The 27,067-nt window shown below is 34.2% G+C and overlaps 1 protein-coding gene across 1 annotated transcript in view; it reads left to right on the forward strand.

Annotated features, from left to right (window-relative positions):
• Positions 1–8,151, forward strand: part of TTC29 (tetratricopeptide repeat domain 29) — a 75,238-nt gene extending 67,087 nt beyond the window's left edge. The window contains exons 8-9 of the mRNA XM_025170926.2: positions 2,701–2,824; positions 7,825–8,151. Of these exons, the coding sequence (XP_025026694.2) occupies positions 2,701–2,824; positions 7,825–8,151 (451 nt within the window). The remainder of the gene's footprint in view (positions 1–2,700; positions 2,825–7,824) is intronic.
• The last annotated feature ends 18,916 nt before the right edge of the window (positions 8,152–27,067 follow it).

The raw sequence follows: 27,067 nt of genomic DNA on the forward strand, positions 1-27,067 counted from the left end.
CAAATGTTTGCGTAATACTGATTTGTGCATAGAAACTTGTGATTTATCATGCCTAAACTAGTGGATAAGACAGAAAATTCTGTGCCTAAAATAGATTTAATAGATTCTTTTGGATATCCATTCTTAAAGTTTTTCATAAATATTAGAGTTTGATTTAAAAAAATGTTTCATATGAATGCTTCATAGTTTGAAGCATTTATATTAAATTATTTAATTATTTTGGTAATCCAGAAATAATATATTCCGCCTAATAATGATGGTCCATCTTACTAATATAAAGATGGTCCATCTTAACAATATAAAGAGCTTATATAAAAGAACTTTCTATAGAAGATTTTTTTCATCGTAAAAGCATATATTGTGTTTTTCAATATGTGCTAAATGTTTGGGTTTTTTTCTAAACCTAGCTTTACCTTCAAAACCCATTTCTAATTACAGTATCGTGATGTTGGCAGAATATATGTGTATTTATGTATATGTATATGTATATTTGTGTTTTTTTGTGCCATATTTGTGTTTGTGTGTATGTGTAACTTTTTAGGATCAGATTCTGTCGCTGAAAAAGTATTGGAAGAAAAGCTTGCAATGTGAAAGGCACTATGAACTTGAATAGATAAGAATTGTGAATAACAAATAATAACTTCTGTATTCTAATATAGGTTCATATTTGGCTTAAAATATGGTTTCACTGACTTAAAATATAGATTATGTTTACCTCTAAATAAAATATAAAATAAAACTAAGTGCTGTTTCAAAGACTGGGTAGACTAGGCAGATTATTATTGTTTAATGCTATTTGTTTGGAGAGTTTTTTCCCTCCATAATTGTTTTTCAGACTTCTTCAATCGTATCTTGATTTTGTAGCAGTTTTACACTCATGGCAGAAATAAAACTCTGTAGTAGCATATTTCCTTTTGGTTGTAATTCTCATTCATTCCTTTCCCCCCTTTTATTTTCTTTTTGCTTTATTGAAATTGAATGGTCTAGTAGCATCCTTATTTTTTATAAATGAAAGTGGAATCTAACTGGGCAATCTCAAAAACTGTCCAAATAGCCTCAAAAACATTTCTATTAATTCATTGCATTAAGAAAACCTTTATTCATTTTCTCCTGTCACTGGTTCCATTTGACTTATTACTTTCAGCCTCTAACCCACAAACATGGTGGCACAATCAACAAACCCCTCGGTGGCTGTTTCATCTCTGTTCTATTTGATTTCTTCACTCTGAGTAAATGATTAAGATTTCATGCATTGGTTCAACCAAAATCTATGTTCACTCAACCACATCCTTTATTGATTACTTCTACTGCAAACAGTAGGCCAAGTGTGATATACATAATTGGACAGTTGTCAGGGGATGTGGGTGTTAACAGTCCTGTTTTCCCAGTTGGAAACTGGAATCACCTTGATACACAAATATTCTGCACAGTTTCATTCTCATTCTTTGGACCGAAGAGTACTTTCCTCAGAATATATGTTTTTAACTCTCTAAGGTCTGGTTGAATGAATTTAGTGATTATACCATATAATATGTTGTTCAAGTTGCACCTGTGCACTGCATATAGAAAACTAGAAAAACTGGAATTAATATTTGTCTAACATTTTAACCTTGTCCTTTAACTTCTATGAATCAGTTCAGTACTTCTTTGTGGAAATGTTTGGTTTCCTCCTTTTTGAAAGAAAAATAGCTTTCAAAATGTGGCTCTTCTTTAAACTTTAGAAACCCTTTGACATGCAGTAAATGTTTGCAATGCATTCTACATCCTCATAATATGTGATGGCCTTTTCCAAAATATAATAAAATAACATCTAATCAATACATTTTGTTGCAAAATTTTAAAATACATTAGTTTTAAATGTCATACAAATTTTAGTTTATACTTCAAAAATGGAAATTAGTGGAATTTACTTTTAGTTATAGATAGCATTATACCTATAACTAAGTTAGCTAATGCTTTAGTTTGGTTCACTTTAATCACATGAACATATTACACAACAGTATTATAGTCTTGCAGAGATATATATTTGCCTGTAAGATTCAAGTGTATTAGTTTATAGATTATACATTTTTATTTTTGTTTCTATGGTTTTGCTCCTAGTTTTTTTTAATAAGAAAATAATCCCTTTTTCCATTTCAAATAAAGATTATTTTTCACATTATTTTTATATTACACTAGAAGTTGTGGCTTATTGGTAGTTTGACAATTTATTTTCTGAACCATTGCATTAGGCACTCAGTTTCAAAGCAAGTATTTAAATTATGTTTATTCACAAACAAGTTTGGCTACATGTTTTAACAGTAATTGGAGAAGTGTTGTTAATATAGCTTGCTTTATTAAAAATGTGCAAAAATCTTATCAGTGTTTATTTGCCAAAGTTTACCTTAGATTTGGGAATGATCTTTGGATCATTTGTATATTAAACTGCTTGTTGGAGGTGATACACTACAAGTCAGTGCAACTATAGTAGGTAGTATAAATTTATCAACCATTGCCTTACACAATTAAAAAGAGCAGCAATTATATCTTGAAGGAGTCTATCCTCCAGTAGCTGCTGCAGTTTATCATTTTCCTCCATATTGCACTCATATTTAAATTATATAACTTTTAAAAACAAGGTTTCATATACAGATTGTTCAGTTATATTCTGGCATAATATAATGAATTTCCCAATTAAATATCAAGTGTCTTTGTCCTTAGTCAGGGACAAATTGCTGAAGCTATTATGTACTTGGAAAAGTTCATGAACATTGCCAAGAAAGTTCAGCTGAACCAAAGTCTTGTGGATGCGTGTACATTCCTCGGAAATATTTACAATGAAAGTGTAAGTATTATTTAATAAGATACCATATGTACTGTTACATCAGTCAGAATCTGTATTAATAAATCTGATGTTAAATATTTTACCAGCATATATCTGCAATCTGAATATACTGCTGCTGTATTTTTTTTTATTTTTTACTTTACATTTTTAAATTTAAATTTATTTTTTAATTTAAAAATTTAATTTAAAATTTTTTACTGCATTGGACTAATGATAAATCCTAGGTATTATATATGTTTTTAAGTATTTCCATTTTTATGATGTTTGGATTATAAGCTGGCTCAACATTTAAAAGTGTACTATTAAGTTAGGCACTTCAGACCTTCAGCTTCTAGTTCCAGCAAAGTAGTGAACCATCAGCTCAATGTACCAAAATGGTTGCATTAAGTTGATATTATGGTAACATATACCTTTCATAAACTGGTTAGAAAAGTTAACTTACATTAGGAAATCTAACATTTTTGGACTTGTCAAATATAGATTTAATTCAGACTGAATTTACCCCAGTATGTTTTGGCTCTACAGTGAGTTGTTCTGTTCCGGGTTATTCTATCTCACTATACTGCTGCCAAGAGTTGATTGGAAGCTGCAATTTGTGCAGGACGTAGTTGCCTTGCTCTATACGTAGGAGATAAATTCAGAAATTTCTGTACCAGTTCCCAATTATCTACTGCATTATTTTGTTAAATAAAAAAAAATCTAAAAGAGGAGGAGGAGGAGGAACAAAACAAAGAACAAATTAAAGAAATACTAATTGAGTTTGAGTGTGTATGTGTGTGTGTGTGTGTGTGAGAGAGAGAGAGATCACATTTATGATCTTGAGAAATCAAACACTGAAAACATTCATATTCAATATATCTATCCAAAACAACAATTGTACAGATCAGAGTAATCTATTAGGAAAAGTTGGGTTGACACAATGACAAAATTTGTCCTTGATTGTAGGATTTTTTCCAAACATGTTTTTGTTACATTAATTGTTTAATCAAGGCAATTTCCAACATTTTTCAGTTTCACTGATCCAGTGAAATATCTATTTTGGTTCTCCAATGCTTTGCCATAGCAAATATAGCTGCTAATAATATGAACTGAATGAATTTCTAATGTTGCATTTGCCTATGTGCATTAAGAACTATAGATATTAAGGCAACTGCAGGATTTATTATGAAGGTTGGTTGAGCAATTTTCCAAATTTTTTTCAATAACTTTCAGTCAAAAGCTTTGACTAAGTGGCCATTGCCACAAAACATGGTAATGTGTACCAGTATGTTTACGCCCCGCCAGCACAATGTAGAAAGTTTGTGATTTATACCATCCCATTTTTAGTTTAGATAAAACCCCTATGTTTTATCTTCTTAGTCAATTTTTTATGAGTGGCTGAAATTAACTTAAAAGTTACTCTATGCCACAAAAAAATTAAATGAGATTAATTGAATTCAGTACCCCAATTATCCTCCTTTTTTAGATTTTCAAGAGAAATTGTGCTGAATATGTGTAGAGAGATGAGATTGCTGTACAATTAAAGTAGTTACTGTATGCCTCATTTTTCAAATATATTAGTGGTTTTAATCCATATCCTATTCTTTGACACATTAAAACAAGGTTTATAGTTGTGTCGGGGGGGGGTGTTTTTCAAGCTATATTCAAAAATATTTGACTATCTTGTTATCTAGAATTAAATAACCAATTCTATAAACTCCTCTGCCTTCCCACTTTTGTACAAAACAAATTTATCCTCCTATATAAAATCTTACTGATCAAGGAATAGATGAGGAAATGGGTCAGGAGCCAAAGGGTATGACTGCTGGTTACATACAGTTTCTCACAGAATCCTATTTGTAGCCCCCTGACATTCTGCAATCATACCAAATTATTTCTGATGGCGTTTTTCCACTTTTTCCTATTTGATTGATATAATAATAATTTATCAAACTTATCTGTAGCGAGTAAAGAGGATGACATTGATGGAGAAAGGAAAGATCTATTAGCAAAGTAATAAGGAGATAAACATTGCAGGAGCTGAGATAGAGGGGAAGGGATACGAACACGTCTCAGATACACACACACCCCAAATTCACATGAAGATAAAAGCGGGAGGTGGAGAAGCACATGCAGACTTGCAAGATTCTGTTACTATAACCAATCTTAATAAAAGTAGTTTTAGGCATACATGGCATGTGTTTCTTCTTCTGGTCTACCTTGTAGTTGTCAGGCCTAGCCCAAAGAACTCCTGGAGGCCATGCAGGTTCAATCAGCAAGGTTTATTTGCCAGCACTTGTTTACAGAAATCTTCTCAGACTGACCAGCAGTTCCCAGGCACAACTCTCTACTATCTTCTGGAATGTTCAGGGATGCACCAGCTTTCTCCGCTTATCTCCAGAGCATTGCTCTGGAGACGAGAGCACCGTTTTCACCCCCCTTCCTCCATTCCAGTCCCTCACAGTAGTACTGATAATATCCCATCTTTCATCCAGGAGTTTAAGGTGGTGCACATAGTGCTCCCTTCTGACGGTGAGAATGGCAGTGGGAAGTCTCTGGAGGCAAACCACTCCCACTTCCTCTTTAGCTACCCAAATGTCAGCATTTTGATTTAAGATTTAAGAGATATTTGGGAAGAGGATGTTAAAGTGGAAAGCAGCCCAAAAAACCCCTTGTAGAATTATTTTGCCCCATCCATTCTGGTGACATTCCTCTAGCTCATTATGTGAATAAGTTGCAGTTTTTAAGAAGTTGTCTACCCATGTTTTAGCAAATTACTTGCTTACTAATGTTTCATTTTGGTGTGAGATTAGACAGGTTTTTAGTATGGAGTATTTCTACTGAGAAGTAATGCTATTTATTTTACTAGTTGTGTTGCCCATTACTCCTAATTACATTTTATGATTTTTACTGGTAGATTTTATTGTATTTTGCTATATTGTTTTGTTATAATTTTTATTTTGTTGTAAGCTGCTTTGGGACTTCAGTAAAAAAATGTGGTCTTAATTTTTTTAAAGCCAACAAATGGGGTAGCAGCCTTTAAATGGCAAGAATTTATCCTGTTTTCTACCTTTGAACAGGAAGAATCCAGGAGCTTGGACAAAGCCAATTTACTTTTATATGCTCATGGATCACTTTGGTTGGGAGGTCAATGGAAACTGCAACATTTTAATCAAATTTTGATTCTGAATGGATAGCTGAAATATTATGTCAAGTTTTCTTACAGTATCTGCTTTTTTAAAAGCAGATGAGTTGAATTTAAATTTCTTTATCACACTCTGTCTGCAGTATCTTAGGCAAGGCAGCATGAGTGCCCAATAAACTTAGATTGAATCACACAGTTTTAAAAAGAAGAAAAATCAGGATAATTAGACATTCAATTTTCATTGACTGCATATAATATAGAAGCCCAATAAAGAACTCTGTAATGTATGTTAATTATATCTATGTTTTTAAATATATACCCAGTGAATTGTTCAAGTGTGTTACAAAATCAACGGATTCAATCCAGAATTGACCTTCCATTAATAGAGGAAATCAGGAGCCAGTTAAACTCTCTTGCTAGAATAGGTGACAAAACAGCAATTTCAGTTGATTCCTCCTTCTCCCACAGCCCCTTAATACCGTATCACAAACTCTTCTCACAAATTTCCCAGCCCTGCAAAGCAATGTTTTAATGGAAATAAGGGAAATAGGGAAAAAATCACCTTTTCCTTTCAGTCTAGAATCATTTAGTTTGGGAGAGGACATTCTTCTGGAAGCAGGTATCCTTTGCATAAGTAGATCATATGTCTCATATAAGCCTCCAGCAATTTCCAACCATTGTCCACCTTACACAATTCAAGAGAATCCACTGGCTGGATCATAAAGGAGAATGATGAGAACAACAAGCAGTAAGGTTTAATTTTATGAGCAGAATTTCACTTGCGCTCTTCTGTATCAGATCTATGAAAAAGTAGCTCTAATCCAAGCAGCTTCTAAGGAGAAATATCACATATTTCACCTAGTGTAGCCAATTTTTTATATTGGTCTTGCAGAGGACCTTGTTCAAGCCCTCTCAGCCATGAAACTCAATGAATTGGGTTAGTCGTCATTCCTCAAACGAATCCATTCTTCTCTAAGAGATGATGACATAGATAGACTTTGATTCCAAAACTCCTCATCAAAGACCATGTTGGCTGGGAATTCTGGATGCTAGTACTTACATCTGGAGAACACCGGCATTGGGGAGAGCTGATCTTACCTGTGTTTTATTGTGAGAGTAAAATAAGCAGGAGATTTCCTATCTGGAACTCAAAGACTTTTGGCTCCCACAGACTTTTTCCATTTGAAATTACTTACACTGTTGTGTTTAATTGCTGGCTTGAATAGTAATTTGGCTTATTAATGTTTTATTTATTGTAATTTTACTGTTTTTGTATTTTCTATAAATAATACTTGAATTATTTGATTAACAGGTCATATAGTGATGTATTCTATATTCAATTCTATTTTACTATGTTACATCCATATAAATATAAATAAAATTCTGCAGAAATAGATTTATTTCTTCAGATTTAAATTAACAATTTTTTTAAAGAGGTCATGATAATATATATGTTTCTTTCCTCCCCATATCTATTCTAGTCTTTTAGCAAACCTTGAGATAGGTTAGACAGAAAGGGTATGATTAGTCTAAGTCTTCACTGATCAGCTGAGATTTGAACCAAGTTCTACATTCTTGGCCAGCACTCTAACTTCTATCAAGAGCATGCAATTCATCTGTCCCTTCCCTTCCCTTCCCTCCCCTCCCCTCCCCTCCCCATCCCTCTTTCTTTCCTAAGGTCACATGACATTTAAATGACATGCTATTCCCAGGACAATATTGATGTGATATACTATAATTTAAATTTCATATTTCTTTCCTCACCCCCAACCACTACAATTCTTTATTTGAGTCAGGGCAGAACTAGTTTGGAAGCAACTTTAAAAGCTGCAAGTGTGAAAATATGGAATGTTGAAATATGTTTTCTTTTTATTAGGGGAATTACTACAAGGCCTGTGAATATTTCAATCAGGCATTTGAAGCAGCAAATGCTCTCTCTGATTTGGCCCTAGTGAATGAAACAAAGGTATATTGTGGCATTGGAAAAGCTCATAGCTTGATGGTGAAAGTTAACACTCATACAGAAGCTGCAGATCCCATCAACATCAAGTACCTGCTGGACTGGAAGGAAAATAGAAGTGACATGTTCGCTGACCCTTTTACAGTGGGTAAGATACACATTATGAAACACATTAGTGTTCCATTGCCCTTATGGTTAAGTCATTTTTCTTGTATAGTTTTATTAAATTATTTGCTGAGTTAACCCTGTTGGTCTATCCATGTCTCTATGGAGGTAGGATATACTATTATGAGATTTTAAGACATATATTGAATAAGTTTATGTAAATATACTGCTCACAATTTTTTTTTTTAACTAAATATTCCTTGACAAAATAGTGTGCTACCATTTTCAGTTTATACCTCCTAATATTGGCTCATTTTTACTCAGAAACTTTTATAGGATAGATGAGAGCATTTTAAATAAATATGGAAAAGAAAGTGTAACTATTTTTGCTTTGTGATCATTGTTGTTGTTGTTTAGTCGTTAAGTCGTGTCCGACTCTTCGTGACCCCATGAACCATATTGCGCCAGGCCTTCCTGTCCTTCACTGCCTCCCTGAGTTTGCTCAGTTTCATGCTCATTGCTTCAGTGATGCTATCTAACCATCTCATCCTCTGCCGTCCTCTTCTCCTTTTGCCTTCAATCTTTCCCAGCATCAGGGTCTTCTCCAAAGAGATCTCTCTTCGCATTAGGTGACCAAAATATCTGAGCTTGAGCTTCATTATCGATCCTTCCAATGAGCAATCAGGGTTGATTTCCTTTAAGATTGACTGGTTTGACCTCCTAGCAGTCCAGGGGACTCTCAAGAGTCTTCTCCAGCACCACAGTTCAAAGGCATCAATTCTTCGGCGCTCGGCCTTTTTTATGGTCCAGCTCTCACAGCCATACATTACTACTGGAAAAACCATAGCTTTGACTATGCGGATCTTTGTCGGCAAGGTGACGTCTCTGCTTTTTAATATGCTATCTAGGCTTGCCATAGTTTTCCTCCCAAGGAGCAAGCGTCTTTTAATTTCATGGCTGCAGTCTCCATCTGCGGTGATCTTGGAGCCCAAATAAATGAAGTCTGTTACTGCTTCCATTTCTACCCCTTCTATTTGCCAGGAATTGATGGGTCCAGATGCCATGATCTTAGTTTTTTTAATGTTGAGTTTCAAGCCAGCTTTTGCACTCTCCTCTTTCACCCTCATCAAGAGGCTCTTTAGTTCTTCTTCACTTTCTGCCATTAGGGTGGTATCGTCCGCATATCTGAGGTTGTTGATGATTCTCCCTGCAATCTTAATTCCGGCTTGTGATTCTTCCAGCCTGGCATTTCTCATGATGTACTCTGCATATAGGTTAAATAAGCAGGGTGACAGTATACAGCCTTGTCAATTACTTTTAAATTATTGTAATTTCAAATCTAGAAAAATTAAATAGAAACATTCACTAAAATTAAAAATTATTAGATGTTATGTTGGAAGGAAATGACAAATTCACTAAAACTTATTGTGATCCTGCAGTACTTTATTTTACATTTTTTGATTTGTTAATGTAATGTCCTATTGAAACAACTTGGGTATTCATGCATTTGCAGCATCATGCTGGAAGAAAAAAATAATAAAAGTTTTATCTCATCATTTCTTGAAAAAAAGAAAGCGGCATTGTTCACCTGTATGCTAGAACTTATTGCGGCATATTTGGCATGATGTGCTAGGAACAGTTTCTTGAAATTAGTAGCAGGACACATTCTTGCTAGCATTCAATTCTTTTAGCACTAATTTTCCACTGTAGGAATTTAAAGGTAATTCTTCTGCAGACAATCTGAAACCTTCCTATTCATCAAAATAATATTTGTTATGGGCTTTAGCCCAGAAGCACAAATTGGTAATGCTTCTAAATTATATTTTAAAAAATGAGTTCAGTGTTGGTGTGATAACAGGTCAGATGTCTTAATAAAAAACTATAGGCCTCTGGAAGAAGCCACAAGAATGTCAGTGTGCATCATGACATCATCACACAAATGATATGAATGATGTTAGTTTGCCTGATGACATGATGACAGAAGTGATGCCATCCCCTGTCCCTCCCTGTAGTTACACATACATAAAACTCTAAAGTTTGATATATCCTTTACTTGGAGAATTCATTCATTAGCTTTTTTTAAATGTACTCTTCTGACATAATATTACTTCTGTCTTAAGTTTTAGGAGGTAGTAATCATTGTTATTACTGATACTGTAGTAGCCAAAAGGTGTTTTAAGAGGCTGTAAAAATCTGTTGAATTCCTATAACACACGTACAAAATATTTTAAAAAGATCACTGTTGCACTATAAGAAATGTCATCAGTGTATACTATATAAATAATGTAAAAGTTCTGCCTATCGATTTTGTTTATTTAGATATCAGGCCCTAAGAATCAGAAAAAAATACATTTATTTCATCTTCTGCTTTCTTTACAAGATACTATGAAATAATATCATTTTCCTAATAATGAGAGCTAACTTATTTCATATACAATAAACTCTTCTGTTACAAATTATTTGATATTTAGCATTGATGTATTACTGAATGAACTTAGATCTTTTATGAGTCTTAAGAACTTAGCTCAATGGGTTTATCCTGGACAGTTTTAAAACTGGTTTTAAAAAAGGAAAGAAGAATTTACCAATGACTTTTCTATTTGTTGACAAAATGAGGTGAAATTTGTTTGCAGAATTGACCCTCAGGGCGTTTTTCGGGGGGGGGGGGTTGGTGCATTTGTATTTAATAGATTCCAGGACTGGACATATGTCTGTCCCCCACACACACACCCTTTTTGTTTTTTCAGGAAGTTGTTATGAAAAGATTTTTCCCTTAAGTAAGAAACCTATTTTAAAAAAAGTGTTTTTGTTTGAGAGAAGTCTTCAGATTTGGGAAAGAGGAAACAAATTTGTTTTTCCAATGTGCTGCATTAAAATAACATACTTTGTAAAATGATATGAATAGGTTTGGAGGCTAGAGATAATGAGAATGAAAAATACTTTTAGGCATTTTGGTTCTTCTGCACAATTAACATAGAGTAACTGGAAGTGAAATGGGGCATGGGTGGATTACAGATATGGTAGAGTAGAGACAGGGCAGAAAGACTTGATCATTGTAGTGAAGACTGATTTATTAAAGCAAAATGGATGCTGTTTTAATGAATCGACTTGGCTTACATAGCACCTAGCCAATCCCTGCTGCTTTCCTTACTGTCTGTCTCACTGGCTCGAACTCAACAAAAACTACCTTGACACTCAACACAGAATGGCTGATAAGAGTTGATTGCCATCTGTCAACATGAAAGTGCAGTTGCTCTTATACCCATTCCAGTTCAACTCCAGCACATCTTTCTTCCGCTTTTCCTACAGCTTAATGGACTCTTTTCTTTGCACTTTTCAGGCTTGATATTAAGTGGCAGTTGATTGTTGACATAATCTGCATTCTTGCTTTGGAAAACTCTAGCTTCCAACATTACTTCCACTCCCACTTACAGTTAATCTACATAACTGCATTGGCTGTTCCACCTTCATTTTGTTGTGGAACTCACCAAGATTCTTGCCTATAAAGACTCCAAGGAATACTCTAGGTATTCTATAACTCAGTGGTTCCCAATCTTTTTTCACTGACAGCATCCTAAACTCATATATCATATCCTATGATATTCTTGTTCCATTTTATACTAGTACAGTTGCCTCAAGAAAGCACACTGAGTTGAACTACTGGATAAAACTGAATCTATAAAGATCTAAAGCTAAAAATAAGAAAATATTTATTTTGATCCTGTTGTAATTAAAATGAATTACAGTAAAATATGTTGCAAATAAATCAACAGCTTTTAGATTTGCTTAATTATTATACATGCTTAGATTACCATTGTTTTTCTGATTTCAAATTACTGTGAAACAACCGACCAAACAGAAACTTACAGGGATTTTACTTCTCTTTAGTCACCTAGTGGAAAACCTGGACTTGATATTAGACAGAAACTGGACAAACTTTTCTTCCTTTGCAATCCCAGGTTTATGTTTTTTAGTGCAGGAGATTCCAATTCACCACAAGGTAAGATGTTGAAAATTGCAAGATTATCAGAACCTTTTGTCAGAACTCTAACAGTAATCAGGACAGGAAAAGGACAATCAAGGAGTTCAATTTATTTAAAAAAAAGATTAAGGAGATAGCACAAGAATTCTAATGTACATTTGCTTCCATATGTGACTCTTATATACAAGCAATACAGGTAGTCCTCATTTAGCGACTGTCTTGGACAGCAATGGTTCATGGTTACAGCGGTGCTGAAAAAGTAACTTTGCAACCAATGCCTGCATTTACAACCTTTGCAGCAGTTCTCTCTCTCTCAGTCACGTGTTTGCCATTACAGTCACTACATGTTGTCCTGTGTAAAATCATAAGCACAGTCACAGTCACATGATTTGTCACTTAGTAATCACTTCACTTAACATCCAAGTTGCCAGTCCCAATTGTGGCCACTAAAAGAGGACTACCTGCACAAAGCATTAGTATCTAGCTTGCTTTCTCCCAACTTTTGGGTGAATGGGAAAGGTTATTGTCTCTTCTTGGAAGGCAGGCCAGCCTGTAGCTGGATATTGTTTACACAGTCATTAGTAACCACATTATCAGTGAGCAAATCCACACTCACATCTTTTTTGCAATATGAGAGTATTAATTCAATCATTTATGTCTACTTCAATTTCAGATTATGATCATTGCATATGTCCACTAATTACTTTTGTGAGACTAATCTGAGTGCGTTTGAGATTACTTCAGTGAAAGTGTTTCCTCAACCAATCATAGTTTTTAGTGATTAATTAGGAAAATAATATCATTTGCCAATAACTCATAACATTCTCCTTTTTGCTCAAAAGGAAAGAAAGCAAGCATTTAATGTTTTAGTTCATATACTTGTGACAACACTGTTATGTGACTTCTTGCAATTTCTACACAAAGTTTGGTAAACAGGCATGACTTTAAGTGACCTACTTTTAATGTACCTCACTGTTTTCATTACTTTGTCTAGCATACTCATGGCTGGCTGTTTTTGCAACCAATACTTCATGATGCAGAAAACTGGGTGTTAGTTACTTTTTTCACTAATAGTGCTATACCTCTTACTGAACTTATCACTGAAACAGCACCATCTGTACAAATTCATATGTAGAATTTCCAGGATAGGCCAATAAATTCCAAGTAGTTAGTCAAGGTATCTTAGCCTGCTGTTGTTTCTTCAAGTTCTTTACTGAATAAAAATTGTTCCACTGTATACATAGCCAGTAATTGAGCTTTCTCTCTGATATCTGTTGAATCAAATACTCGAATTGCCAACATTTCAGATTTTGGTTTTGGTTTTATTAAAAGACATTCACTTCAGTATCCACTGACATATCATGAATTTGTCTTTTAATGGTCCAAAAGAAGTCTTTTTTTCTGCTTCACTCTCAAATATGTAATTACTCTAGCATTACAAGCAGAAAGAATCAGTGTCTCTGCAGTTGCATAAAGTGTTATAGTTGTAACTATCCATTCTGCTTCTGGAGTTTTATCTAACACTATGTTTTAGCAAATTTTAGCAAAATTCAAGCTCTGTTCTTTTCAAGAATTTAAAAGTCTCCCAAAGTAGCATCAGGGTTTCTTAGCAAGATGAATATGTTTTATATTCATCTTGCTAAGAAACAATATTACTTACTGGATATTACTGCTTACTGGATACTATTGCTTCATTGGCCAATAATAGTCCCCCAAATAACACATTCTGGGGTAGGATTAAATGTAACACCACACCAAGTGAATCCCTTTGCTAGTTAATTGTTTGGTTAGAAACATTTTTTCTTAGTCTTACAGTCTTCCTTACTATGGGACAACATCTTTCTTTTTCACTCATATGTCCACCTTCATCTTTTACTTTGTCCTTGCTACTGTCATCGTTGTGTTTTCTTTTCTTACTGACATACTTAACCAGTATGATTTGTATAGCAGGTCACACATAGCACTTCAGCTTCATTCATGTCAAGTGGAAGAACTGTGTCTACTCTTCATTGACCAATCAAATTGGTCTATGACTGTAAACTGAATAAATGAAATGAATGACCAGTCAAATTACATATTTTTACTTGTGATATGTGAAGCTTTTAAACACTATAATATTTTAACTGAGGCTTAGGTTATCAAGTAATCTATCTCAGAAAAGTTAAAAACAATGTAACCCTTCAAAGTCCATCTTTCTATAATAGGTTGTGTCAGTTGTGGCATCATTAATACAGAATGAATTATTATTCACAAACAAAATCACATATCTGTTGTAATGGATTTGTATACAATGTCTTCATTATATTTATTTACAATGTATTCTTCCATTTTGAAAATTGAACTAGCAGCTGTCATTTCTAAGTATTGATTTCCTGCTAACCTGGCACTTGGGTTCAAAGGGATCTCTAAGCATCTTGTCCAATGGAAGAGTGAGGCTCACACTATTTGCCATTGTGACTAGGGGATCTGAGAAAGGCCAGCCAAAAAAATAAATTCAGGAGACTATTTTAAAATGTTACTTGGGGCTACAGACCATGTTAACTAGTGTGAGAATGAAATTGGAAGCCAATTGCAAGAAAATAATTAATCATACCTGCATTTTTATCTAACCATAACTCATCCCATTTACTCTGAAAAAAAAAGGAAATATATTGCACTTCTTGGGGAGATATGGCAAATTAAGGACAGCTCTGTGAAAGCAGAGCCAATGACCATGGCAAAGACCAAGGAACCACTGAGTAGACCAGTTCCTTGGAACCTCCCCAGATAAAGAGGACAAGAGATTGCCTAGATGTGCTCCAGATAGCTGCTACGTGCAAGGAGACTGCAGGAGAGCGATTTTCCATGGGTTTGAGTGCCAGGAGACAACCGGATTAGCCATCTTGCTCACAACCATGGCAGAGACCTTTACAGGACACTAAGTTCACAAACCTCACTTTCTAATCACTTTTGGAAATTGCTCATTAATTATTTCTAAGCTATTAGAGACTTCTGGAATGACAAGTTTGAAAATGCCGGGTGAGTCTGTCTTCAATCCTGAACAAAAGAAAACTTTAACTATAAGCTTAAGAATTTAAAGAATTTGAAATAAACAGCAAAAAGCTAAATAAGATTTTGATCTTAGAAAGTTGTAAATGGACTAAGGGTCCAGGTAAAATTGAAATATTGAAACTTTTACCAAAAGATTTTGGAATTAATTATAAAGTACAAACAGCTTCTCATGGGAAATAGATCCTGCTTTGGTTTTTATAAGACATAACATAGATAAATAATTCCATGATTTCAAAAAACTGGACACTAGAGAGGACTAAAGATTTTAGATAGAGGAAAGATATACAGGCCTGCAAGATGATTATGATAATACTGAAGGAGACTTTTGAAGAATGGAATCAGAAAACAGTAGCCACAATATCAACAATGTCAGTAATGCTTCTGTGTTAAGATGTTATTGAAGAAATGTAAGATATAGAACAAATTTTATCTGACAAGATAGAGATGTTATCAAAACTGAATTTACAATTGATAAGCCAAGAGAATGATTTAGAAAAGGATATTTCACTGGATCTACAAAAGAAACTGGCTGAGGTTTCAAAATTTAAACAAGAAATACAAATGACAAACCAAGAGAGTGACCTGGATAATTTTTTCCTACTGGATTTACAAAAGAGGCTTGTTAAAACCTTGAAGAACTTTGTGCGATAGGACAAAGAAGAAATGAAGAGAAATCAAATCCTTTGACAATATTTGAGCAAAATAAAGATTAAGACTGTTAGCAATAAAAAGAAGGAATATAAATTGGTTTATTTGATCAAGGTTAAAATAAGATATGTTGTTACTTCTGGCTACCCTTTTTTGGACTTTCTGATGACACCAGGAGTGAAAAGATAATGTTTTATGAATTTGTTTAGAGATAAGAGATGGGATATGGGATGAAGAAATAAATGTTTGTAACTTTAGAGAGAATGAAGAGTTACTAAATTTGTGAGTACTTGCAGTGATGAAGCTTGGAAGTCACTTCTTTATATATTTCTTTCCTGTTTCTTTATATTCTTACTTTTCTCTTACTTTTTTTCTTTTTTCTTGCAATTTTTACTCCTCTTTTCTCTTTCTTTTCTTTAAGTTTAGTTTGTATTAGATTTTACTATTATAATCAAAATTCTTAATAAAAATTATATATGAAAAAGGAAGTATACTCAAGATACTGCTGCTACTGATTGGAGGAAAATCCTCCAGTAATATTCCATCAATATTATGAAAATAAAACACTATTTTACATCTCTTGCACTCTATTATTTCATCATGTGTTTAATTATTACTAGTTATTATTAGCCTGACATTTTGTACTTCCTTTCTGTAAAAAAAAAATTACAGTTATTTTCATTATTGTCTTAATTGCAATGTATACCCTTTTTGCTACTTTCTGTATGAACATTAAATATCACTTATCCTTTTTTATGGTTTGTAATAAAATACTTTATCTCTTTAGTTGAACATACACTTTTAAAGTTCTTTCATCTGTTTTATGCTTCATTTATAATTTTGTCTTAACATGGTGGAACATTAGTACATTTCTTTAATAGTTTGGTGCCCTCTAAATCTGTTGGTAATGAACACTAAAAAGGAAAAAAATGAAGAACAACTTTTCCCACCTTCTTTCTGGGGAGCATGAATTTATTTGTTTATAAAGTCTAATAATCCACAGGGAAAGTCAGCTCCAGAGAGAGAGTGAGGACACATGGCCAAAAATTGATGAAGTCATCCATTTTCTTTTTCTATTTCTGCCACTCCCATTTTCTTTCTCTTTAAATTTCTTATACTCATTCCTTCCCCCATCCTTTGACAAAAAAGAAAAAAAGCAGCCAAATATCCACCATTGCTTCTCCGTACAAATTACTTTGGTCTCCATAAGAATATCTTCTGAATGGGAAGATTCAACTAGATCCATGTTTTCACAACATTTTTCTGTTCTTGAGCAAGGAGAGATCTGCCTCCCTTTTGCCAAGGCTGGAACATCTTTTGAAAGTGTAGATCTGGTTTATTTGCATTTTCCAAAATTCTCTGCTTTCTTTGATTGAGCAGGAGATTGGTGAGGTTGTGAGCTTCTTGAAATTCAGCAATGAGCCTAAGGGAGTCATCTCGCTCTTAGGCTGCTGTAGTTCATATATAGCTAAGGACAATCACTATTAAAAAGATAGTTAAAGTAATAGAGATAAGGGATCTGGTGCTCAAAAACAATCTTTACACCATCACTTCCTGGCATCTTTCCTCTTTCCAGCCCCCAATTCAGTTGAATAAAAATAATGTTCTTTTGCTTAGCTATTTAACTACATCTCATGATTTTTCGTAGTTCACAATAATAACCAATAAAAAAAATCTACAGTAAATACAATTAAAATTACATTAAAGGTAAAATGCAATCACATGACCCTGATGGTGTCACAATTCACTCTGAAGCCTTCCGGAATAGTTCTTTACTGGTTTCCGGGAGGCTATTAATGCTGAAGCTAATCTTGCCATTCTAGCAGATCAGGGCTATTACTGAAAAACAATGCCTCCTGACGATGACCCACCTCACTTCCCAAATGGTAGTGGTACTACCACCAGCTTCTCCTCAAATGGGTCAAATCTGGTTGGATGAGGTGGTCCTGAAAGTACCCAGGTACCAAAACATGAAGGGTTGTATAGGTTAAAACCAATCATTTGAATTTAATTTAGAAGCCTGAAGGGTTCACAGAATTGGTGTCACCTGATGATAGTATGATAAGACATGGGCCACCATATTCTGGACCAGTTGCAGTTTCCAAATGGTTTTCTAAGGCAGCCTCCTGTAGAGTGTGTTGTACTTGTCCAAGACTGTGGTGATGATGGTCTGTATCATCATAGCAAGCTCCTCTCTCCAGGTAGGGCTGCAACTGCTGTATCAGCCAGAGCTGGACATTGCTAGCTGCAGCTTCCACTGTCAGTCTGAAAACACTGCAAGCATTATAATAAAAAAAAAATGTAAGAACATTCATGAGAAATAGTAGTTTGGATGAAATGCATGGAACCTATTCATTTGGGGAAAGTAGGAATGAGCTCATCCAAACAAGTGGGCTACCCTTTCTGTATTTTCAGCTTGCAGGGCTTCCATACTGTAGGTTTAACGTATAGTTGAGAAATGGGCTATGTGCAAAGAATGCATGCAGTAAGAGATGTTTGGAAGCAACGGTAGATGATTCAAACCCATCTACAGGAACATTATCTGAATTGGCCCAAAGTTTTAGACAGATTATATTATGTAATCATTATTGGTTAGCCCATTTATTAAAGTGATACCTATGCTTAAGGATCCTAATATTCTCGTTTATTTCAGAAAACCTCAGGCTAGAATATCTTAGAACATTTTTGAAGAAAAATGGGCTAGAACACAATGTTGTGAACTATGCCTTCCCAGAATGAGGCTATCACCTTACATCTATGAAATAATAAATATTCTGCTGCTGCCCACTAGGCCACCTCCAAACCCTAAACCAGTTTCTTCCTGGTATTTCAATCCCAGAGCACACTGGGTGATATTTAATATTTAATTATGACTGTGTGTTGGAGTGAATGCACAATGCACACATATATTTTATTTATGTCTCTTTTATTATATAAAAATTATATTGGATGAACCAAAACAACTGAGCTGGTTGTCTAAAATGTGATCTCCCAAAAGGCCTTGTTAAGAAAATGTAAATTTGAGGGATATAATTTTTTTTTAAAGTCAAGTCACCTGGGCCAAAACATAGCTGAGATAGCTTACAATTACCTACCTATTAATTTCTTTATGGTTATAGTAAAATATATGTATGCATATGTTTATAAAGAATTGATGGTTCCATTGATGACATTTCTTTTTACATTTCAGAATAAGCAAGAGACATTATACTTTTCATGTCCTGTATTGTTAAACTCTGAAGGCTGGAAAGTTGTTAACTGTTTCTATCACATAGAGATAATCAACAAACTAAACCCAAAAGGATTGCTAATATTAATACTAAAAGCAACAGGTCAATTTTGACCCTACTGCAAAGATTTGAAAAAGGGGGGGGGGTAGGTGATCTGTAAATAAACTTCATATTTCTTACATTTTAGTACATAGTTTATATAAACGAATGCCTAATTTGATAAAGAATGCTGTAATAAAATTAGTGTTAGTGCTCTCATATAATATAAATTAAACTAAATTTTGCTGTGATAAACATTGTGTGAATTTGATTATATACAGAAAATTGAATCACAATATCAGAAGCTGACATTGATTGCTGATATTGTGTGCTATTAATTACTACTGAGAATCACTAATTTTCATTTTAGATGTATTAAAGAAAAGATCTCCTTGCAGGATGAAGTATCTCATGTCTCTTGGAAAACATGGGGTTAAAGTGGACTGTATTTTAGGCTGTATTCAGTTGACTTGCTGTGTAAGGAGAGACTAAGCAGTCCTGGCTAATGACTTGTAGGTACTGAATCCTCAGGTCTCTCAGGTGGTTTCACTCGACCAGTTTCAGCAGAATGATGAAAAGACCGAGATAAAATAAACTGACAGTTGCTACTCATCGCAGGCAGCAAGCTGTACCCCAGCAGCTGAGACCCTAGGAGCCCTCTTTTTGAAACAAAGGCTTGCACTGCAGTGAGCAATGAACTCCACATACAAAATTTAAAAAACAAAAAAAATGAGAGGGAGATTGGCAGCTGGTGGCCATAGGAGGAGGGAAAGAAGGAAAACTGTGAAACACAGCAATTTGGGGCTAATTAGAAGCCGTTCCCACCTACTTAATACCAACCCGTTAAGCAGCAAACACTTTTTCATCTTACTCTCACTGCTTCACATGACATTATATTCCAATCAATACCCTCCCACTGGCTGACTCAGTGCTCACAAATGAATACATTGCAGTTCAAGAATGCAGTAATTGAATTGGGGCAAAGAAATTGGAGCTTTTACTGACAAGATCTTTTCCTGAAGATACTACTGTAATATTTGTGAAGCTTGGATAAAGAAATAAGAATTTCATACTGGCAGTTGTCAGAAATTGGCAAATAAAACAAAATTAATGCATGTTCACTTTCATAGCTATATAAAAATAGAACATTCCTGTTTGTGCTATTTTTTCTGACTGACAAAAAACATTTGCTTTAAATATACATATTTAGCAAGGCTTTCTATTTCATGTATTTAAAAACTAAATTTGTATCTCAGGTTATTCAGGTTGGTAATCTAGGTCCGATTAAGAATCTACAAAGACCAGTGACAAGCTTACTGTATGGCAACTTTCTTCTTACTAACAACTACCAGACTGTCACATAGTGAAAGCTGCATATAATTGTGAAAATTATATTGCCTTAAATCTTGACTTTTCTTTCCATGGACATTCTAACCAAGGTTCACTCTGATGATGAAGGGATAGGAAAGTGATTTTGGCTCTTATCTAACCTCCAATGCTTTTTCCCAAATCCACACAGCAGTGTACCCTTGGATACGGGACAAAGAATCTGCAAAAACCAGATTTTTCTGTCTCTAAAAACTATGGTATTTTCATGTATTATTACTGAGGGAAGAAAAATTTGAAAGAATCAGTTGTGCTTCACTACATAACTATTTCATACAATCAACAAAATACTTCCCCCTGCCATTGTTTTCTTGCAAATCCACCAAGCCCACCTGTATGTGTTTCTCATGTTGATCTAACATTAAGCCATAACCAGAGCAGAAATGTCTATTGCTGGATATCAAAGATTCTTCGGGTGGGCATAATCATCTCATACAATTTAACCTTTAGCTCCAAAGTTATAATTCTGTAGGGAGGCTTTAAGAAAGGATTGTATCTTTTTTTTTTTTTTAATTTCACATAGCAGTAACTATTATTAAAAGTTTCATTTCAAACAATGATACACGTCTATTCTCTTAACCTTCAGATAATGTAGTGAGATTCCAGAATATTCAGGCTAGTTGAGCTAATTATTTATATGAATAATATAGGAGGCACTTTACTAGATTTGATATGGTTTCTACCAGGGAGTGTTGCTTTAGTCATCTTGTATTGATTTCAGAATTTTGGAGAATGTGCACAAACTCGTAAGAATCACTGTTCTTGGGCCAGGAAAAGTATTTTCAGTACTGCAATAAATTTTCCAATCTGGATACAAGAAAATCGTAGCTGTCTGTCTGTCTGTCTACCTATCTATTCTAGGTCTAACATGAGATGGGAGCATAGGCATCTGCAGGGATGGGAGGTAAAGATGAGAATAAGTGATACTGTAATGCAAACTCCACCTTTTATGTAGTTGTGCATCAAGTTGTGATGTGAGTATGAAAGGATGGAACTTGGGTCATGATGGTATAATACTCTGTCTTCATTTTGACATTGTCATGGTTAGGAATTGATGCCTATGGGTGGGAGTTCTTTGGCAGCATCTCACATCAAATGCTTTTCTGCCCTATTGTTCATGCTTCTGATCTTAAATGCAATGTATTACTTAGATCTGTAGTGGGATACGGATAGAATATTCTGACTCATTATAATGTTGAATGTAACTGACAGCTGTATAGAGTGTGCCACAAAGCACTATCTAACTGCAGTTTAAATTTCATCTTAATAGGAACTGTTATGAAGAATAGCCTGCCAGGCAAGCAGAAAAAGATCATAATTATATAAGTAATTTGCCTTGAAACTTCAAATAATGATATCCTCAACAGAAGAAAACACAATTCTAAGAGGAATTAGTAATTTCTGATTTATTACATCACTTAACACAGCTTCCCCATACCTTCATCCATCTAATTTATACAAAAACAATATTTTTGTACCTAAGTGTTTTTACTGCTATGTTCTACAGAAGACTTGGGTAGGGACAGTATGGAAAAACAGACAGAAGGTTGCTGAGCTTAATGCTCCATGATTTTAGATGACCTGCTCCCAGTCCTAAATTTCCCTGTAATTAGTTTCAGTGGATGATCTTGAACTCTAACAGAGTGAGGAAGATTCTCCTTTTTAATCATTTCTTCCCTTAACCACTTTTGGTCCAAGTTAACATATCCAGTCACTATAGTCTTACCTTGTAGGTAAATTGCTGTAGTCCCTAGTAATTTTGCTTGCATTTTTTGCACCTTTTATACCTCTATAATCGCTTTCTGCATTCTGCAGTGACTAGAATTTGGTACAGTACTCCACATGTGACCTCACTATAGACTGATATAAAGCATTACTGTACTGGCAGTTCACTTTCATCTCCATTTCTTTTCTGCAGCAGCTGCACAATGTGCATATTTTCACTGAGCTATCCATCATAACTGCAAGATCCTTTCCTGATCAGTCACTGTCAGCTCAGATGCAATTAATGTAAAGTTTGGAATTTTTTTTAAAATCAATATGCATTTGCTAATGAACAGTTTGCCATTTTCACACCCATTTATCTGATTTAAAGAAATTCTTTTGTAATTCTCTGCAACCATACTTTTATTTTACTACTCTGAACAGTTTAGTATCATCAGCAAACTTGACCACCTCACTGCTTGTAACTCCAGATCATTTATTTAAAAGTGTAAAAGCTCCAATCCCATCATGTTCCCCAGGATCATACTTTGCATGCCTCTCCAATAAGAAAATTCTCCATTTATTCCTATTTTGTTTCCTATTTTTTAACTAGTTACTAGTCCATGTGAGACTATGTTATCTTATCCTATAACCACTGAGTTTGCTCAGATGTTGAGGAACTGTCTCTCTTTTATTTAATCTAACTTTTCTAGCTTTTTAAAAATGCTAGAAAGTAACTGAAAAAGACTTATCTCTTCAGAAGCCAAGATAGATTCGTTTTCACAAGGCTTGTTCTATATAAATATATATTCACTAACTGGCCTAAATTTTCTGTATCCTTATCTATCCTTTTTTAAAATAGAAGTTACATTAGTTATTTTGAGCCCTCAAAATCAGATAGCTATTTTAAATAGAGTTAATAATTTGGTGCTATGTTTATGAAATATTCCACACAATTTGGCACAATTTCTTATGTTTTGGTTTTTCTTTGATTCCACTTAGCCATATTCCAAGGCAAGAGGAATTACAGCTTTTGAGGTAGAACCCTACCATCTATGACAAGCTTTCTTTTTCTATTACAATCTTTCTAGTCTCTGTTCTTTTCTAACAGAGGAGAGTTGCCAAATTTTCTCCCCTATTTGTTTTGCTTTTATTCAACCTAATATGTTTCCTATCATATTTAGTTCTATGATTTTAGTTCTACCTTTCTAATCCTAGAATGTACTTGGTCAGTTAAATGGGAAAAGATAAAGGAGAAAATAAGTACTTTCAGACACGTGTGTTTCATATTTGTTAGCTTTTATTTGTTGCAAATAAATGGGGTTATCCTAAAAAATGGTCCTCATCATAATGGTTTTCTGTATGTATTCTGTATTTCATAACACAGTTTATCTAGAAAACATAAAATATTTGTATTGCTATTGCACCTGAAAATAGCAGAAGGTGAATGCCTAGGAAAACCAGTAAAAGGCTTGAGGTGTATGTAAAAACAAATATGCAACTTAAATATAGAGAAAGCTAATGAGATTTTTTTTGTATTGAATAAGAGCATCCAGGTTGATTGATACAGTAATTTTAGCTTTTGTTATGGCAAATATTTAGCTCATTATCAATTTTAATAGCATCTTGTAGAACAAGCCTTTTTCTGATATGCAGAAAATACTATTAAATTTCTTTGCATAGATACATTGTTATGACATGTAATAACTACTTGAATATAAAGGGGGATTAATAATTTAGGAGGTGTTAACAAATTAGGGCCATCATTAAAAATACTTTGAATCATTTTGTAGAGAAATCAGATTGAGGTAATGCTTTGCTCTTATGATAAAGAATTACAGCATTAATTCTGCAAAGTGAACTTATTGCTCCTATTCGTCTCCAAAACCCTGGAGCATTAAAAGACAGGAAGAATGAAATGATCATTGCATTTTTTTTCCAGGCATAACAGCTCTAATATTTCCATCATGGTTTCATAGTTTACAGTAGCTTCCACGGATAGTAGAGGAAAAGCCCACCAACGTCATCTTTTCCTTTGTTTTGCTATTGCTGTTTTATGAAATCAAGTCACAGTTTGTAATAACATATTGGGAATTTTGCTTGTACAGCATTCTACGCCGGATATACACTGACATTTCTTTTCCTTGCTTTTGGAAATAGTACTTGTTTCAGATTATAATTTACTTAGTTTTATTTGCATACCTTGCCCTTGGGAATATATCTATTCCTTCAGTCAGACTTTCAAATCAGATATGTTTTATAACTGAGTATTTATTATGTATTAAGAAAGAAAACCAAAAGCTACCTTACACTGAGAGAGACTGTTGTTCCATGTACCTTGGTAATGAATATATTGATAGTGACTTTGTCTTGTGGAGGCAGGTAAAGCTGTTTTTCTTTAGCTCTTGCATCATCTGCTCTACTGCCAATTCCTTCGGCTCCAGGGAACAAGGCCTTTTTTGTGATGGCATTACATTTCTGCAATGCTCTGTTGAAATATTCACCTAGCACCTATTCTTTGTTTCTTAAGCTTCAAGCAATTGTTATCTCATTCCTATTTTGTCATCTGATTGAATGTTTCTTCTTTTATTTCTTCTGGGTTTTTTTTTTCTATACTTGTGTTTGTGATTGTAATTGATTTTTTTTTTCATTGTAAAAATAATCTGAACTACCTTTGGCACATATGTGAAAGGATCTACTAATATGGCCTTGATTTACTAGGCTGTCATTATATGCATGGAGAGTTTGGGACTATTTCCTCTTACTTCAGCAGTTTGTGGAAAAGGTAAGGAACAGTGGAAGTGATCTTTGTAGTAACTTATCTGCTTGAGTAATGTGGTAAATATGAGATCTGCAAGAAAGAGATCTCTTCAGGCCATGGATACACGCCCTTGTCAAGCTGGCAAATGCATGTTTATGTACTAAATTGAGGAAAATCTGGGATTATAACTGGATAAAATAAATGCAATTTACATTTTGAAAATATAAATATGTTTTGAAAATGTAGTTTTAAATTCTGTTGACAAATCCTGCTCCCAAAATATAAAGATTGTTAAATTATATGAATGGAAATCCCGTGCTTGTGCTTTTTGGGGGGATTATGTTTATACAAATCCATCTCCCTCAGTCTGAAATATTTTGTAACTTCAGTAGTCAAATAACCAAGCACCTCAGTATACCAGCTTGCTCTATTCTGAAATATGAATGTATATTATAAGACAGATTTCATAATTTTGGAGTACAGAAATAAATATTCCATTTTCAGCTTCTCTAATAATTGGTTTTGTTGGATTTTGACATATAATTTCAGTTTGCTGAATATTTACATGCATTTTGTAAACATGTACTTTGATTTACTCAGGGACTCTAAAAAACTTCAGATTGGGGAAGTAGGAATGGAAGCAAGAATATATCAATGTTTTCAAGATGCCGGTTGAATTAACTAGGGTGTGTTCTACTAACTATTGGTATGTTATTTCTAGTTGCTTCCAGTGAGATCAATGATGTAAAATTTAAAAGACTGAAAGTCAGAATGCATCAGATTATTAGCATTTTCACCACTGTTATTCCTGTGTTCAGCAGGAATATTTGGAAGGCATTGTGCTACAATAAAAACAGTAACATTACTGAACCATTTCCAAAAACAACACTGCAGTTTATTTTTATAGCATTCTTTAGCTAAAATATCATGCAAACTGTTCTTCAGGGAATAGTCAGCTAAGTTCAGTGAGTGTTACTTTTTGGATAACAGCTTTGTAAAAGTGCCAAGTTTCTTGAATGTGGAATATTGCACAAAATCCCTGATATCTGTGGTTTAGAACTATCTTACTGCTCTAAATACCCAAATACTTAAAAATGCTGGTTGCAAAGCAGGCTATAGTGACCCCTGATGCATTAGGTCCAAGAGCCGTAACTGTACACAACTAGTTTTGCAGCTCTTGGAGGACACATTCTTCGTTTTTTATTTCTCTCTCTATCTTGAATGGCTTCATCTTAAATCTGCATTAAGAAACATCACAGCTTCCCCCAAATATACTGATGTATCTTAAGCCTTCACAGATTCCGTTTTTGGAAATTCATTAATTGTTATTTATTGTAAAAATAATAGCATTCAATTTGGAGGCAGTCACATCCTGTCTAGTGCTTTCACCTTGGCTGGGGAAAATATATTCCATACACTCTCTTCAACTGGAATATTTTAAATTTCATGACTGAAGTTTCTGAAATAAACTCTAACTTCCAGCAGTGGCCCTAACTGAAGTTAAATTAAACTATAGCTTTTCATCTTTCTAGCTATCAGAGTAACCTAGGCATGTAAAATTTAACTGGTGGTTTATATGGCTCTAAGGTAGGAGCATCCTCTTTCATTCATACATTTGTTATTTGAAACTATAAAACAAAACAAGCTTTGTTTAGAAAAGATGCAGTTGTAAAGAAGGCCGTAATATAAAATGTATTAATTAATTTTCTCTGTCAGTCACAATTTCACAAGTTCCAGATCAATTCCAAGTTTCTTTTGGACTATACATAAGTATGTCTGGATTCATCTCCTTATCAGAGCAGCTAGATTTGTCCACAAAGTATATTGTTCATTTTATTTTTCCATGTATCATGTTCTCAGCTAATAAAACAAAAAACCTCTCCCCCAAACCCAGATCATTTTACACTTCCTTCAGCTTTTTTATGTGTCTTGTCATCTCTCTCTCTCTCTGCACCAAAATAACTGGTAAGAAATATCATCTAAGGCCTTCACAAAATGTGTGGCACAAAAGTACCAATGAGCAACAGCCATTATTTATGATCCATTCTTCTGGGGAAGGAATTTAGGATGAAATTGACCCACTTGCCAATTTCATAAAGCTGGAATATAGGAATCAGTCATTCTAGCTGAGGACACTTTTGTAAGGAAAAGTCTTAGCTGCTTCAGAGTTAGGGCCAAGACCTTTGCAATATACCTCCTGTAAATTATGAACAAAGATCTAGACAAATGATATAAAATTTCTTTGAATATTTG

Source organism: Python bivittatus, unplaced genomic scaffold, assembly GCF_059951505.1.
Source record: "Python bivittatus isolate LINGU-HERP-01145 unplaced genomic scaffold, Pbiv_v1 ctg000070_np1212, whole genome shotgun sequence".
Classification (NCBI taxonomy): Eukaryota; Metazoa; Chordata; class Lepidosauria; order Squamata; family Pythonidae; genus Python; species Python bivittatus.